Source organism: Apostichopus japonicus, chromosome 17, assembly GCF_037975245.1.
Source record: "Apostichopus japonicus isolate 1M-3 chromosome 17, ASM3797524v1, whole genome shotgun sequence".
Taxonomy (NCBI): Eukaryota; Metazoa; Echinodermata; class Holothuroidea; order Aspidochirotida; family Stichopodidae; genus Apostichopus; species Apostichopus japonicus.
The window spans coordinates 8,638,818-8,651,713 of record NC_092577.1 but is presented as its reverse complement, the minus strand read 5'-3'; the positions used below and the strand labels follow the sequence as shown (position 1 = coordinate 8,651,713).

At 35.8% G+C, this 12,896-nt stretch overlaps 2 protein-coding genes across 3 annotated transcripts in view; one reads left to right on the top strand and one right to left on the bottom strand.

The window, feature by feature from the left end:
• LOC139985148 (cAMP-responsive element-binding protein-like 2) overlaps nucleotides 1-12,896 on the bottom strand; it is a 246,692-nt gene that overhangs the window by 23,494 nt on the left and 210,302 nt on the right. The window lies entirely within an intron of this gene.
• LOC139985119 (uncharacterized) overlaps nucleotides 1,334-12,896 on the top strand; it is a 409,107-nt gene continuing 397,544 nt past the window's right edge. The window contains exons 1-3 of one of the 2 annotated variants that reach the window (XM_071999339.1): nucleotides 1,334-2,550; nucleotides 4,100-4,221; nucleotides 4,945-6,464. In XM_071999339.1, the coding sequence (XP_071855440.1) occupies nucleotides 4,200-4,221; nucleotides 4,945-6,464 (1,542 nt within the window). In that variant the 5' untranslated portion in view covers nucleotides 1,334-2,550; nucleotides 4,100-4,199. The remainder of the gene's footprint in view (nucleotides 2,551-4,099; nucleotides 4,222-4,944; nucleotides 6,465-12,896) is intronic. The other variant, XM_071999340.1, reaches the window with a different exon arrangement.

The following is a 12,896-nucleotide window of genomic DNA, read 5'->3' as shown; positions in this document are numbered from 1 at the left end:
GACACTAGTGTGTCGTCTTTCAATAAAAACACAACATCTCTATTTGGGTCTCTGAGATCTGATATACCTGTATATACCCGACCTAACGTATTATATGTACTTGTAAATATGTTATATCGTTAATATATACAGGATCGTAGCCACAGTAAGCAGTGAAATAGGCTGTTTCTTCCTCTATATAAGCTTTACATAGCTGTATTATATAAATATACATAAAGAGCAATTTCATAGATTGGAAAAAAACAACTTTGCCTTACTATTTGAAGAAAAAAATAATCCACTTGTCAAGCTAATAGCCTATATTTTTTTTCATGAATATCATAAAGAATCGATAATTATGAGAGAATCTGAATGAGCCAATGAGAACACGTGGATAAACCTTATGATAATGGGAATCTGAATAAGCCAATGAGAACACGTGGATTAACCTTATGATAATGGGAATCTGAATGAACCAATGAGAACACGTGGATAAACCTTATGATAATGGGAATCTGAATGAGCCATTGAGAACACGTGGATAAATGAAATGATAACGGGATTTACTTCTGTTTTCATCTTTTTCAATGAACGACAATAATCTGTTTATTGTGGAATATTTATTGGGGTATTACGTGACTTTTTCCTGTTCATTGTCTCCTTATACAGGGGCTTCGAAAGATTGTTCAATTCAGAAGGGGGAAAGATCATTTGTAATGGTATGAATCAATATAAAATATCAAACAATACTGGTTGCCATTGTGTGATGTAGATAATCTTCAGTACGATCAATATTCAAAATCGATTTGCTAAGTGATTTAAATACAGGGAGTCAAGCAGAGTGGGTTAAGGTTCTTATAAAAGTAACATTCAATGAAGACCGAACAATCCAATTCACTGAAAATGTATAATAACAGAGTATGTGTGTCAATGAACACAACAAGATATAAATGAAACCATTTAACCATTGTAAAAAACCATAACCATTGCACATCATTGGCACATCCTATCTACTTGAGCCCATTCTCAGCGTCTGTATACCGTGATTGTGTACCTGAGCGAATTCTTATTCCTTCCATTCATTAGACATTTGCATATTGGACGTTTGTAGTAATAAGGGTGCATGAGGGCTTAGAATATATTCGGGAGACTTTTAATTCCTCCCTCTGAAATGCGTGTTTTTTTTTTTTGCTTTATATATACATCTCATATAACAGTCGGTTTCAATAATCCAGCTCAGCCCCCCCCCCCTCCACCCCTATACTCTATAATGTCCTTTATCCGCCTCTGGACCTATCACAAAAGTTCAGGCTTCAATACCTTAAGCAGTAGAGAGTAATTGATACCCAGCTCCCCAGGCGGGTAGCCAGGGGGACCCCCCCTTGAGCATATTTTTTTTTTAAGATAACGCTAGTAAATTCAATATAGACAATGCTTAGATGCAACTTACAAGGTCTGGGAAGTGCCATATCCAACGAACTGGGAGGCATTTTTGGCCAACATTTTCTTGTACGTTACGCGCCATCAAGTGGCGCTACGCTTAGATAGTTTGCTTACAAGCTTCGCCCCTCCCTTGGCAAATTCCTCGCTACGCCCCTGCAGCTCCCCCTCCCCCAAACACCTTTGATATCCTGTGAACGCCATTGAGCTACTGCACAATATTGTCGACTAACTGAAGCATATAAAGTTCTTTAAATGTAAACAAAATGATATTATCAGTTTTCTAACATGATCCAATAATTTGGAAACATCTAACCCGTTCATATAAAACAGTCATTGTTGATGACTTCAACTATAACTTTGTTCTTCCGTTCATCGAAATCCTGTCTTACTGAAGTTAATCAACAACGAATAACTGACCGGGACGATCAATTTGAGCAAAATATTATTTGTTTCTAGAACGGCACTCATACCCTTGCAATCCTAATCTTACGTGTTAGAATCCCGCTCTATAGCTCATTATATCTACACTCTCTTTTATTAAATTGTGTAATTTCTTTCCTTTTTTTTATCTTTGTGTAATTAACATTGTTTTTATTTTCGTAAACCAATCTGTAGATTTCTTGTCAAGACATATTCAGAGTTGGTCATCATAGCTTGTAGTTTGATCTACACAGATTGCGTAATTTACAGGCATATTACGCACATATAGGACAAAATACATCGGAAAGTTACTGTGTTTGCGTATTGATGGAAGTAACTGACAGCAATGCATATACGTACAGAATGTACCTTTGAACGTCTGATATGACAGAATAAACACAGCAAGGCATAAATATCAGATATGAATTGTATTATCAAATAAAGTCTTTGATAGTGTAAATAATAAAACATGAACTTTGAAACCAGTTAAACTATAGACTGATTCCTACTGATATCTATTTAGCATACGGGTTCGTATATTAGAACGTCACATGACCTACACGATGCCATCTTGTCAATTGGATGTTCTTCATTCCTGTTTCCATATGTTCTTTTTTGGTGATTTTCATCTGTTATTAAAGGATTAAAGGATTCGAGACTTTAAGTTTATTCTGGATGATGAACCCACAAAGCGATGATCGTATATTGGTAAGTAACGATCAGGAGACAGTAATGATGTAAAGGTATTTATGTACTGGTATATACTAAACACGTCATTAATAACATAGGCTATGTTAAATGTTTGACAACAGCTTACAATATAAACATGGCGTCTTGAAGGCAATTCAATTTATAGGAATTATAATCCATGTCTGCATGATCATATTTCAATGTCGATTGTAATATTTCATTCATTTGAAGGGAATATTGTTGAGCTCATGTTCGTCAAACTCTTATTATGTAAATCCTGGTTATTTAATAGTTCATTCATGCAGCTACAACATATCCCTTCCAATCAGAACATGTGCTATCCTTTCACTTAATTACTGTCAGACCAGATCATAAATAACTAACAGAGTCTGTTCGAAACAGACATTTATAATTGTAATACTTTTATAGCAGGAGTTACGCCTTTGGGCTTAGGTCTAAATTAAATGAATGAATCGGATATGGAAATAATTTAGAAGATTCCTCAAGGAACAGGCTTATTTTGAGCTTGCAACTAAATTCCTGGGAGAGATGCAGTTGTCTTACTTTTTATCCGTATGGAACATGGTATACATGATGTATGAAATATATGGACAATTGAATACGTTTTTCTAAGATAAATCTAGTGGGAAGTTCATAGAACATGGTATAAGTTAGGCATATATGTGGGAAGTAAAGAGAACATTGAATAAGTTAGAATATGCTTACCCGGTGGGAATATGGTTCTATCAGCTCAGTAAAACCACTGTCAAACATTACTGTATGTTTCAATTCTACAAACTTCCTAATAATCCGGAAGAATATTAATATTAAAACAATAGAATGAAAAGGTTAAGTTTATTAATATAACTTATATTTATGGATTGTTGTCTTTGTATGTAAGCAATCATATGACTAATGTATTTTGCTTTATCCTAGTGACCAGAAGAAACCATGGTAAATGTAAGTTTTCTGAAATTAGTGGACAAATATAAATAATTTGAGATTAAACTTAATTGGCTCATCAAGGAACCGCAACCGCGTGCGCGTTTTGTTTTGCTGCATAACACACATTAAAGACCAATTGGAAAATGTTTAAAAAAGAAAACAGATTTTTACCGAACTTTTTGCAATGAAAATTGACTACAGTTTTATCTGATGTCATCGATAGAATAATAACAATTAACTCAAACATCTTCATTAGCATGCAAATGAATAAACGTTGTATCAACAATTAAGAGAGAACCTAGCAATAATTGTGAAGCCCGCTATCTAAAATGATGAGCTGTAGGTGACATTCTTAAAGGATATCGTGAATATTGATAGCAAAACAGAAAGTTGAATATTTCAGGGTGGGTTGATATTTTATTACTTCAAAGGTCGATGTTTGTGTAAACAATAAACAGTAAATAAGAGATAAGGAGAGATTCACCTTGATGTAATCTTTGTCGAGCCAGAGATCTGTTGGTAAAGTGACTGGTTCTGTTGACTTATATAATTATACATTGATTTATGATAATTTTATTCAGTTAGTTTTATCCACTGAATAATGTATATATATATTCAACAGATCATCGCATTGAAAGATAATCATGGATAATATCACTCAAAGGAAAAGAAAAGTGAAGACCCAAGTTTATTCCGCGAAAGTTATTGTGACGTCATAATCGATGGAGCGCCTTACAGTGCAAGGTATGTTGTAATTACATAGTTTTGGTTTGGTAACTTAGCATAGGAAGGCTGGTGTTAAAATAAACATCGATAATGACTTAAGCCTCAGCATTGTAGTTAATCTTATAGTGTATGATCGAGAGTCAACATGATTTAAATATTATATATATATATTTTTTTTTATAAATAAAAAGCAAGATTGGTGTTATCAAACTGATTGATTGACTTCTGTGACATTGTGTGATATTATAACACACTGTATTAAAATCACTTTACGTAGATGTAATCAAATGCACCCAAAACATGTCGTACTTTTAACTCCTGGACTGTTAGGCAGGACTGAGTTCAGCTATAAAATGTTCAATTTTGTTCCAAAGAAGGTAGGCCATATGTATCAGATCGAGAGCAAAGTAATTGAAATATTATAATGTCATTATAACTTAATTCACAAAGGGCCAATAAATTCAACATCTTCTGAATTCGAAATGAATTATACTAGTTGAAATCGACATCTACATTGTTAAGTTGACCAAAACGATTTGAATGTTTATATAAGATATGAGCGCATATAAGGAGATATAAATTTGCACATTACTCTGATTGAACTTGTGTAATTATGTCGTTCACAGCGACTTCAAACAGATTGCCCGTCGTAATTGTTTCTAGTTTATATAAGCACTGACACGCCTTAATTTTATTGACCAAAAAAGTAATGTTTACAAACCAAATATTGCCATTTTTCAGACAAAAAGGCCATACTCATTAGTTCTCTGAAGAACAGATATAAACTACAATATGACGCAATCCAGCCCATACCGTACGTCAAGGACAGACTATATTGTGTTGACAAGGTATTTGTTGAGGGCGGTACAGAGATCTACATTGTTAAAGGAGCGACGAAGGAGAAAGAAGGACCATGGGTACGTGTGGACTCGTACAAAGATATCTTCACAGATCCACGAATGAAAGCCAAACGGCGCATCATAGAAGCAGAAGCCGGGTATGGTAAGTCAACAGTGACCCTACAGCTCGCCTATGATTGGTGCAATGAAGTCAAGGATTCACCTTTTAAAGACGTAGAGATTCTAATTCTTCTCCGGTTGAGGCAGCTGAACAGCAAGATATCTATCTATCAAGCAATTAAGCTGTTCTTAGCACCTAACGATCCTCGTATCAAATCTTCTGATATTAAAAATATCATTGAAAGCTGTTCTTCTGTTAAGGTACTCCTGGACGGGTATGATGAGTTTCCTGATAGGGACGGAGCTACCGGAAGTGACGTAGGACGTATCATTACGAGGAATCTGTTTGGGAATATTGACGTCACGCTGACTACCAGATATCTGCCGAAGGACTATGACAAATCAAACACAAAATATGTTAGGTTAGTTGGCTTTGACGAAAAAGCACGTGACCAGTACATTCGCAAGGCTGTTACTGGGGAAGACGAAGAAAGCGTTGCTAAAATTAAGCGCGCTTTGAAAGCAAACCCGATTTTGGATGACATTTGTAAAGTGCCTCTTTTATTTGTAATGTTTTCTCACATGACCCACGAAAAGACACATTTTCAGAAATTTAAGTCAGTTACCGGTTTCTTTCGCTACATGATTAAATGTTTCCATAGTCACATGAGAAACAAATCACTGGACCAACACGCAAAGGAACACATGAGCGAACATGAAATGGAACACGACGAACTGAGTAAAGTAGCATTTGAATGTCTCTGCGGTGAAAACCAACAGTTATCATGGCGTAAGGATGGACTCTGTACACGACTAGGTCAAGGGTTTTGTCAACATTATATTGCAGTTGGTATCTTGGTAGAGGAAGAAGTTTTTGCTGAGACAAACGAACAGACTTCTACCACAGACATACAGACAAGGACTGACTTAAGGTTCTACCATCAACTATTCTGTGAATGGTTTGCGTGTTTCAGACTGGTAGAAGTTGTAGCTGCTACAAGAAATGCATCTGAGCTGAAGAATGTTCTTGATAAAGTGGATCCATTTAATCTTCAGTACCTCTATAGATTCACCTGTGGGATTAGCCCAGCAGTTGGGAAGAAAATAATAGAATACTTGAAGAGCAGGAAAGACGGTGATAAGTTTGCTATCCTCTGCATCCTGGAACAAACTGGTGAGGTAGATGGAATCAAGGCCACCGTCAAGGATCTGTGTTCAAAGCGAGTTGTGATCAGGTACGACGACAGCAAACTTCTTCAGAGGTCCACCATCCAGCTCTTGGAGATTGCATCTAGATTTGATGTAAGTATGTTCATCATATGGAAACAGTTTTGTTACGCTAGTTTCTGTAAACTATACCAAAAGAACATGATGTTGATTGATTAACAAAATACGCAAAAAATCAATATCAAAAACATAATTAGAAAAAAATCCACTTCATGAATGTTTACATTAAATTCAGCGACAAACAAGTTTAAATAAGTGTATATTACATTAAACTACACAGCCCGCCAAAAGAAAGTCACAAATTATCAATGTATTGTTTTGTATCATATAAATCTTGTTTCATCGATGACTGTTTCGTTATGAGATATCATTCAAACCTATTGGAAGTATAAGCACAGATAGTTCAAGAATTACGTCTACTGAAATACATGTCTCAGATAATCTAGACAGACAGCGTTCCATCCGATCGTAAAATACACGATTCAAATCTCTAAAATATGTAAAGAAAACCAAACTGCAAACTCCAAAGGGACAAAGAGTTAATGCAATGAACGCAACAACTGAGAGATTACTGATCGAATCTACACAAGCCTATGCAACAATTTGCTTTATTCACTTCTCAAAGGCCTTCTCCAAAACGTGGAAAGGAACATAAGATTCGATACCGTACCATTCACCTGTATTTATGTGAAACCTGTAGTGAAAAGAATGATTTAAACTGAAATGCTATACAACACTCAATCACAAAGAACAAAGTAACAGTGTAGATTGATTCCACGATATATTCGAGTTTTCGTATGGATATGTTGTAATTGACGCTGCAGGAAGGTTAATAGGGTATATAGTCTTATACATTTCGAACTTAGTGTTTACTTGGCATAGGGTGGTCCTATCAACGTATTGGACCTGCATAGCGGTAAAACAGGATAATGTATACCTTATCAGTTAAAATTTGTCTTAAAGGGTAACTCTAGGCATAATTTTAAATCTAGGGTAAACATATCCCTTATACAGTAGTAATCTAGGGTAGACATATCCCTTATAGTTATCTAGGGTAGACATATCCCTTATTGTAATCTAGGGTAGTCATATCTCTTATCGTAATCTAGGGTAGACATATCCCTTATTGTAATCTAGAGTAGACATATCCCTTATAGTTATCTAGGGTAGACATATCCCTGATTTTAATATAGGGTAAACATATCCCTTATTGTAATCTAGGGTAAACATATCCCTTATAGTTATCTAGGGTAGATATATCCCTTATTGTAATCTAGTGTAGACATATCCCTTATTGTAATCTAGTGTAGACATATCCCTTATAGTAATCTAGGGTAGACATATCCATTATTGCAAACTAGGATAGACATATCTCTTATTGTAATATATGGTAGACATATCCCTTATTGTAATCTGGGGTATGCATTGTATAAAGGTACATTGTAAGGTCACTTTAATTCATGGAATTCACTTGTTTACTTTTATTCATTTCTATAAAAGTAAAAGACATTATAGACATTCAACCTTGACTGTCAGCAATGTGTTTTAATGTTCAACAACATTTCCATATAACATGTTAAGTACCTAAAATCATCCTTTAATTTAGCATCAGGTATTCAAAAAGTCTTAGTACTTACTTTATTCGACGTTTTGCTTTTGATTTACAACCAGTACAAACATGACAAAGAAATATTTATTTCTTTAATTTCCACATAAAAATATAAATACATATTGAACTGCATCACTTTAAAACTGGCCGCGAAACAGTGAATTATGTATTTTGCATAAGGGGTTGCAAGGTTGGAATGGAGCCACAGAAGTGGTGTTTATGTGATCGTCAGAGGACCCCTGGTGGTAATACAGGAGTAGAGTCATATTTATTGTAGTGCGCATGCGCTACAATATTGGGATTACTCGCCCGCTCAATCACCTACGTGGCTGGCTGGTGAATGCCAACTCAACATACATTCTTCATAGCAATCTCAAATTCACAGGTTGGCTACGCAGGATAAAATCCAATCCCAGGTTTGCAAAGAACTGTGGCGGCGAACAGTTAATTATGCACACGTAAAGAAATAGATGTCCTTGAGTAGCATACTTCTTCAAAACAATACGTAAAATTCTCTACTTTGGTTTTATTATTCTCGAATTAAACAAGATAGGTAACATTTGAACGCAATTGAGTTAAAAAAAATGTTGCAAGCAACAAATGTTAATCGTATTTATCCTCAACGACTCGGTGTTATTTGGTGATCTCGGGCACGAATATCTAGCCGGTAATTTCATGGCATTATGTACTGCAAAGTCATAGTTTCCATAACTAGCGGCTCCGTACGTATATTACGTCTTTTGGATGATGAACCAGAGCCGGGAAATCGACCAATCAGTGTTGTAAAGACCGGCGATTGTTACAGTGCAATGAGAGACTAGACCTACATTGTATTAGTAAATATAATCGTGCATTAGGCCTTCGGTTTAAATCCCCGTATGTTCGTAAAATTTCGCTAACTAGGCGAGGATCATAGAAATTAAAGTATGGAGAATGACATGCGACATGTACTGAACCACCCATCCAACTGGCGGCGCTTTGATTGTACGACAAGAAAGTACCGGCGCGTAATACAAACCCTACGTCTACTCTTTGACATAACTCAAGTGATAAGTGCCGTATTTGGGTGCTACAAATGTGGTAGTAGACTGTAGTTTCACAGGTAATTCTCAGGAAGCGATAGTAAAAGCAAATAAATATGAATCTTATTACTTTGCTGGTGTCGTCCGTTCAGCTCCTGTATCGTTATTCACTGGACCCTGGATATAGCCTAGAAACTAGACCGGCCACAGCTTTCCTTTCGGATGCGATATAACTAAAGCCTAATTTAAAAATTGTTTACACCTCATGTTACATAAAACGGTATCCCTAACGATATATCCACATGCCAGAATAACATGGGATGACGGTTATAATGTCCTGTGGTTATCACTAACAATTCATTAATAGTAAAATAGGCAACTACCCACTTTGCAACATTCACATTAACTGATAACTGCATGCACAGACTAATATGGAAGTATTACACAGAATGAGGTGTGTGTGGGAAGAGGGTGGGGAGGAGGGACGGTTGCCTTTTCACGGCATTTTTTAGGGACAACTAGGCTATGTCACTATTTGAGTGGAGCACTAAAATAAATCAAGCAAGAACATTTTTGCATGTGCCTCTCAGATACCGGAAATGACCCTTTCCAGACATTAAAAGTTGCACAAACACTCCACTTACACGAGTCATTATAGAGGCGAGAAAAAAATCAAAGTTGGTTCTTAAATCAGGAGTATAGTACTTACCACTATGGTCGCCATAAAATGTCTCTGTTCTGCAAAGTACATCTACTCTTTCAGAAAAAGCGGGTATCATTAAATTCAGTTTCAAAGTCAAATGCACAGTGCATATGTGAAGACTTAAACATGATTTGGCTTTTTGCCGTACACCACAAAGCGCCCTCACATTTTTCAAGGTTTCACTTCTTAAACAAACGGCGATAAACTGTGCATTCTTCCTAATTGAATTTCTATGACGAGGATACAGTAACGTTAACATATTGTTCAATTTGACCAATCAGTGTCCATGAATGGGTATTCTCTGTCACGTCCGGAACATGTGTTCGTCGTGATTGACAACCGTTAATAAGCTTGGTTGTCCGGTTAATCTGTGACGGTGTTAGTTATAATTGTCTTCGTTTATATTGCAGTCGCATGCTAGCTAGGGTAACTTTTAAGAAATATAGCCTAGCTATGGTCTACGTCAAAGGAACAAAAGCCGAACTGGCATATTACAGTTGTTGTAGTTATTTGTAGATTTTATCACATATGCAGGCTGGATGTAACATTTACCTTCCATACACGACATCCGTGAATGTGACCTATGCTGCTTGGTGTATAAAGTCTGTATCAAATGCCGTTTATATGACTATAATGAAACTAATCGGTGTCTGTTAGCTCCGGCATATCATGTTGTTATTTGTTTTAGAAAAGGCCAATTTATTAGGGACAAGATATTTTCTATCTTCATGGCCCTTGAAAGCTGCCCTAAAAAGTTCATCGGGACGCATCTAGAATATGTTCCTCGATCTTTTCCGAATTAGAAAAAAATACATCTGCGTTATCCATCTTTTTAAAACCAGATGATTGAATACGTAATGGAAGTGAAGCATCTTATCTTCAATCTGAAAAGATATCTTGTCATATATCGTCATAATAATAATAATATCAACTTACTATAAAACAATTATACGATACCACGGGGTACACTTCTTATGATCTTTATCTTTGTTTGTTGTGTAAACAGTGACTGTCATACAACGGTAGTAAAATATATTCTAAATTGAGTGTGTTGTGCAGGCTAAGTAAATAGCGATAACAATAGGCAAGCTAGTTCCTGATAACGAAAGATATGTAAGATGTGAACAAAATATGTTAATATTAATATAATAAGTTTATGATAACTATAAATATATACGAAAAGAAGGATATTCATGTTAAGAAGGAAAAAATAACAATCACAGAACGGCAAGCCCTGTTTGAAAATACCCCTTTCTCATGTTCTGATATGTAACAAGTGAAAACATGTTTTATTTTCTTTCTGGAAATCACTGGATTATGCTGCTGGAAAACATTTGTTGCTGTAATCATTTTTCTTCAAGTTACAATGAATGACACTTTATTGATTTAAAATTTACTGTTAGCTGAAATTTCAGTTGAGTTTATCACATTGTTTTCACCAAGCCAATGATTTTTTAAAGTCAATTCACATGTCTTTCGCTCAAGTCATTTGATTTTATTGTAACTCAAGTCACAAGTCAAGCTTAACAACGTAACAGCTGTAAGCCTACTGAAAATCAACGACTAATGCTTAATATGGCATCTTTGTCAAGTGTCGCGGTCCTGTGTATGAATTTCTTTGGTGAGCTCTTGTTACAATGCTGTGGAGAGGGTATACGGTGGCTCAGAAGGAACATTGACCACAGAAAATTATGTTAACAGGTGCTTTGTCAAATTAACTCTCCCGAAAAAGAAAAATGACTTTACATAATGAAATTGTGTGGTTTGATCTCGGATATTTGATTTTTTTACAGAACAATTTAGACTTATATCACAACTTTCGACACTTTATCAAAATTGTAACGTTAATCATGAAGTTTGAAGTGTACCCAGAAATGTCGACACCAAACGTAAACTGAGAATATGAATTTAATTAAAAATTAATTGTTTCATTAAATCGTATTGTTTAGCTAACAAAGGATCCAGCCAAATGACTCAGTAATGCTTTAAAGTACAATTGCAGATGAGTGGAGCTGGTGTCGTCGACACTGAAGAATGTCACAAACTGTATGTCTTGATCTAACAAGTGAAATGTGGAAGATGTGATAATGCACCCCCATCCCCTCCAGCCACCCTCCCGACTCACAGACCTCCGTTTGACACTCAATGTATTCAGCCTGTCGGTGCAACGAATATCACCTTTAAATTTGGGTTATTAATAATTTAACGTCTCAAGAACACTCCACGACACCAAATTCCACGATACTAAACTACTGCGTGTACAGGGCTATGTGCTGAATGTTAGGAAATGTAGAACAGAGACCGTTTATAACCATCACACCTCACCCCCTCCCATCACTAGTTATTTCACGAAACTTGAAGACATTACCATGTGACAATCATCTCCTGTTTAAGTGATATATTCAGTTGTGATGTTACAGATCACGTGACATTTCTCCATGCTGTGGGTCACATGTTTCATCTTACATCGAGTGAAGTAGGGGCTTACTGTGTACTATGGAAACTGTGTACAGCTATTACAACTATTATATTGTATGCAAATACTAACTACATCAAACAATCAGACAAGTCAATAGTTGAATAACAAACTGTTCTTTGAGAAATTTGGGAGCAATATACTGTTTGATGATAACAAAATAAACTCATATGTAACATAGTTTAGATTTCAATTCTAACAAGTACTCTTCATACGGAGTAGTAGTTCATACATACTTACTTAGTTTAATAGTGTAACTATAAATGCAATGTAAACTAGAAAGTCACGTGACTTAGTGATTCCTTGCCAATATGAGAAGAAACTTTGGATACAATATTTTCTAAAAAGCTGACATGCTGAGCAAAATTGGCAGGTCTTGCAGAATTGAGTAATGCGTACCTATGCAAAGAGGTTCGAAGGTCAAACAAACTTCACTTCTGCATAATTAGACTTATTCTGACTGTAACCAACAATTGATATTCAACGACCTTTCACCTCCATGAAAACAAAAGGGACCATCTGCTCACCAAGGGCTACCAACAAACAAAGTTTGAAGTTCCAAGTAACTTTCACTTCTTGAGATATCGTGTTTACATGGTTTACAGCCTTTGACCTCTAATGACACCAAATTACCTTTGACCTTCATACAAAAACAATAGAGATGAGTTGCTATTCTAGGTCAATGAACTGTCTAAGT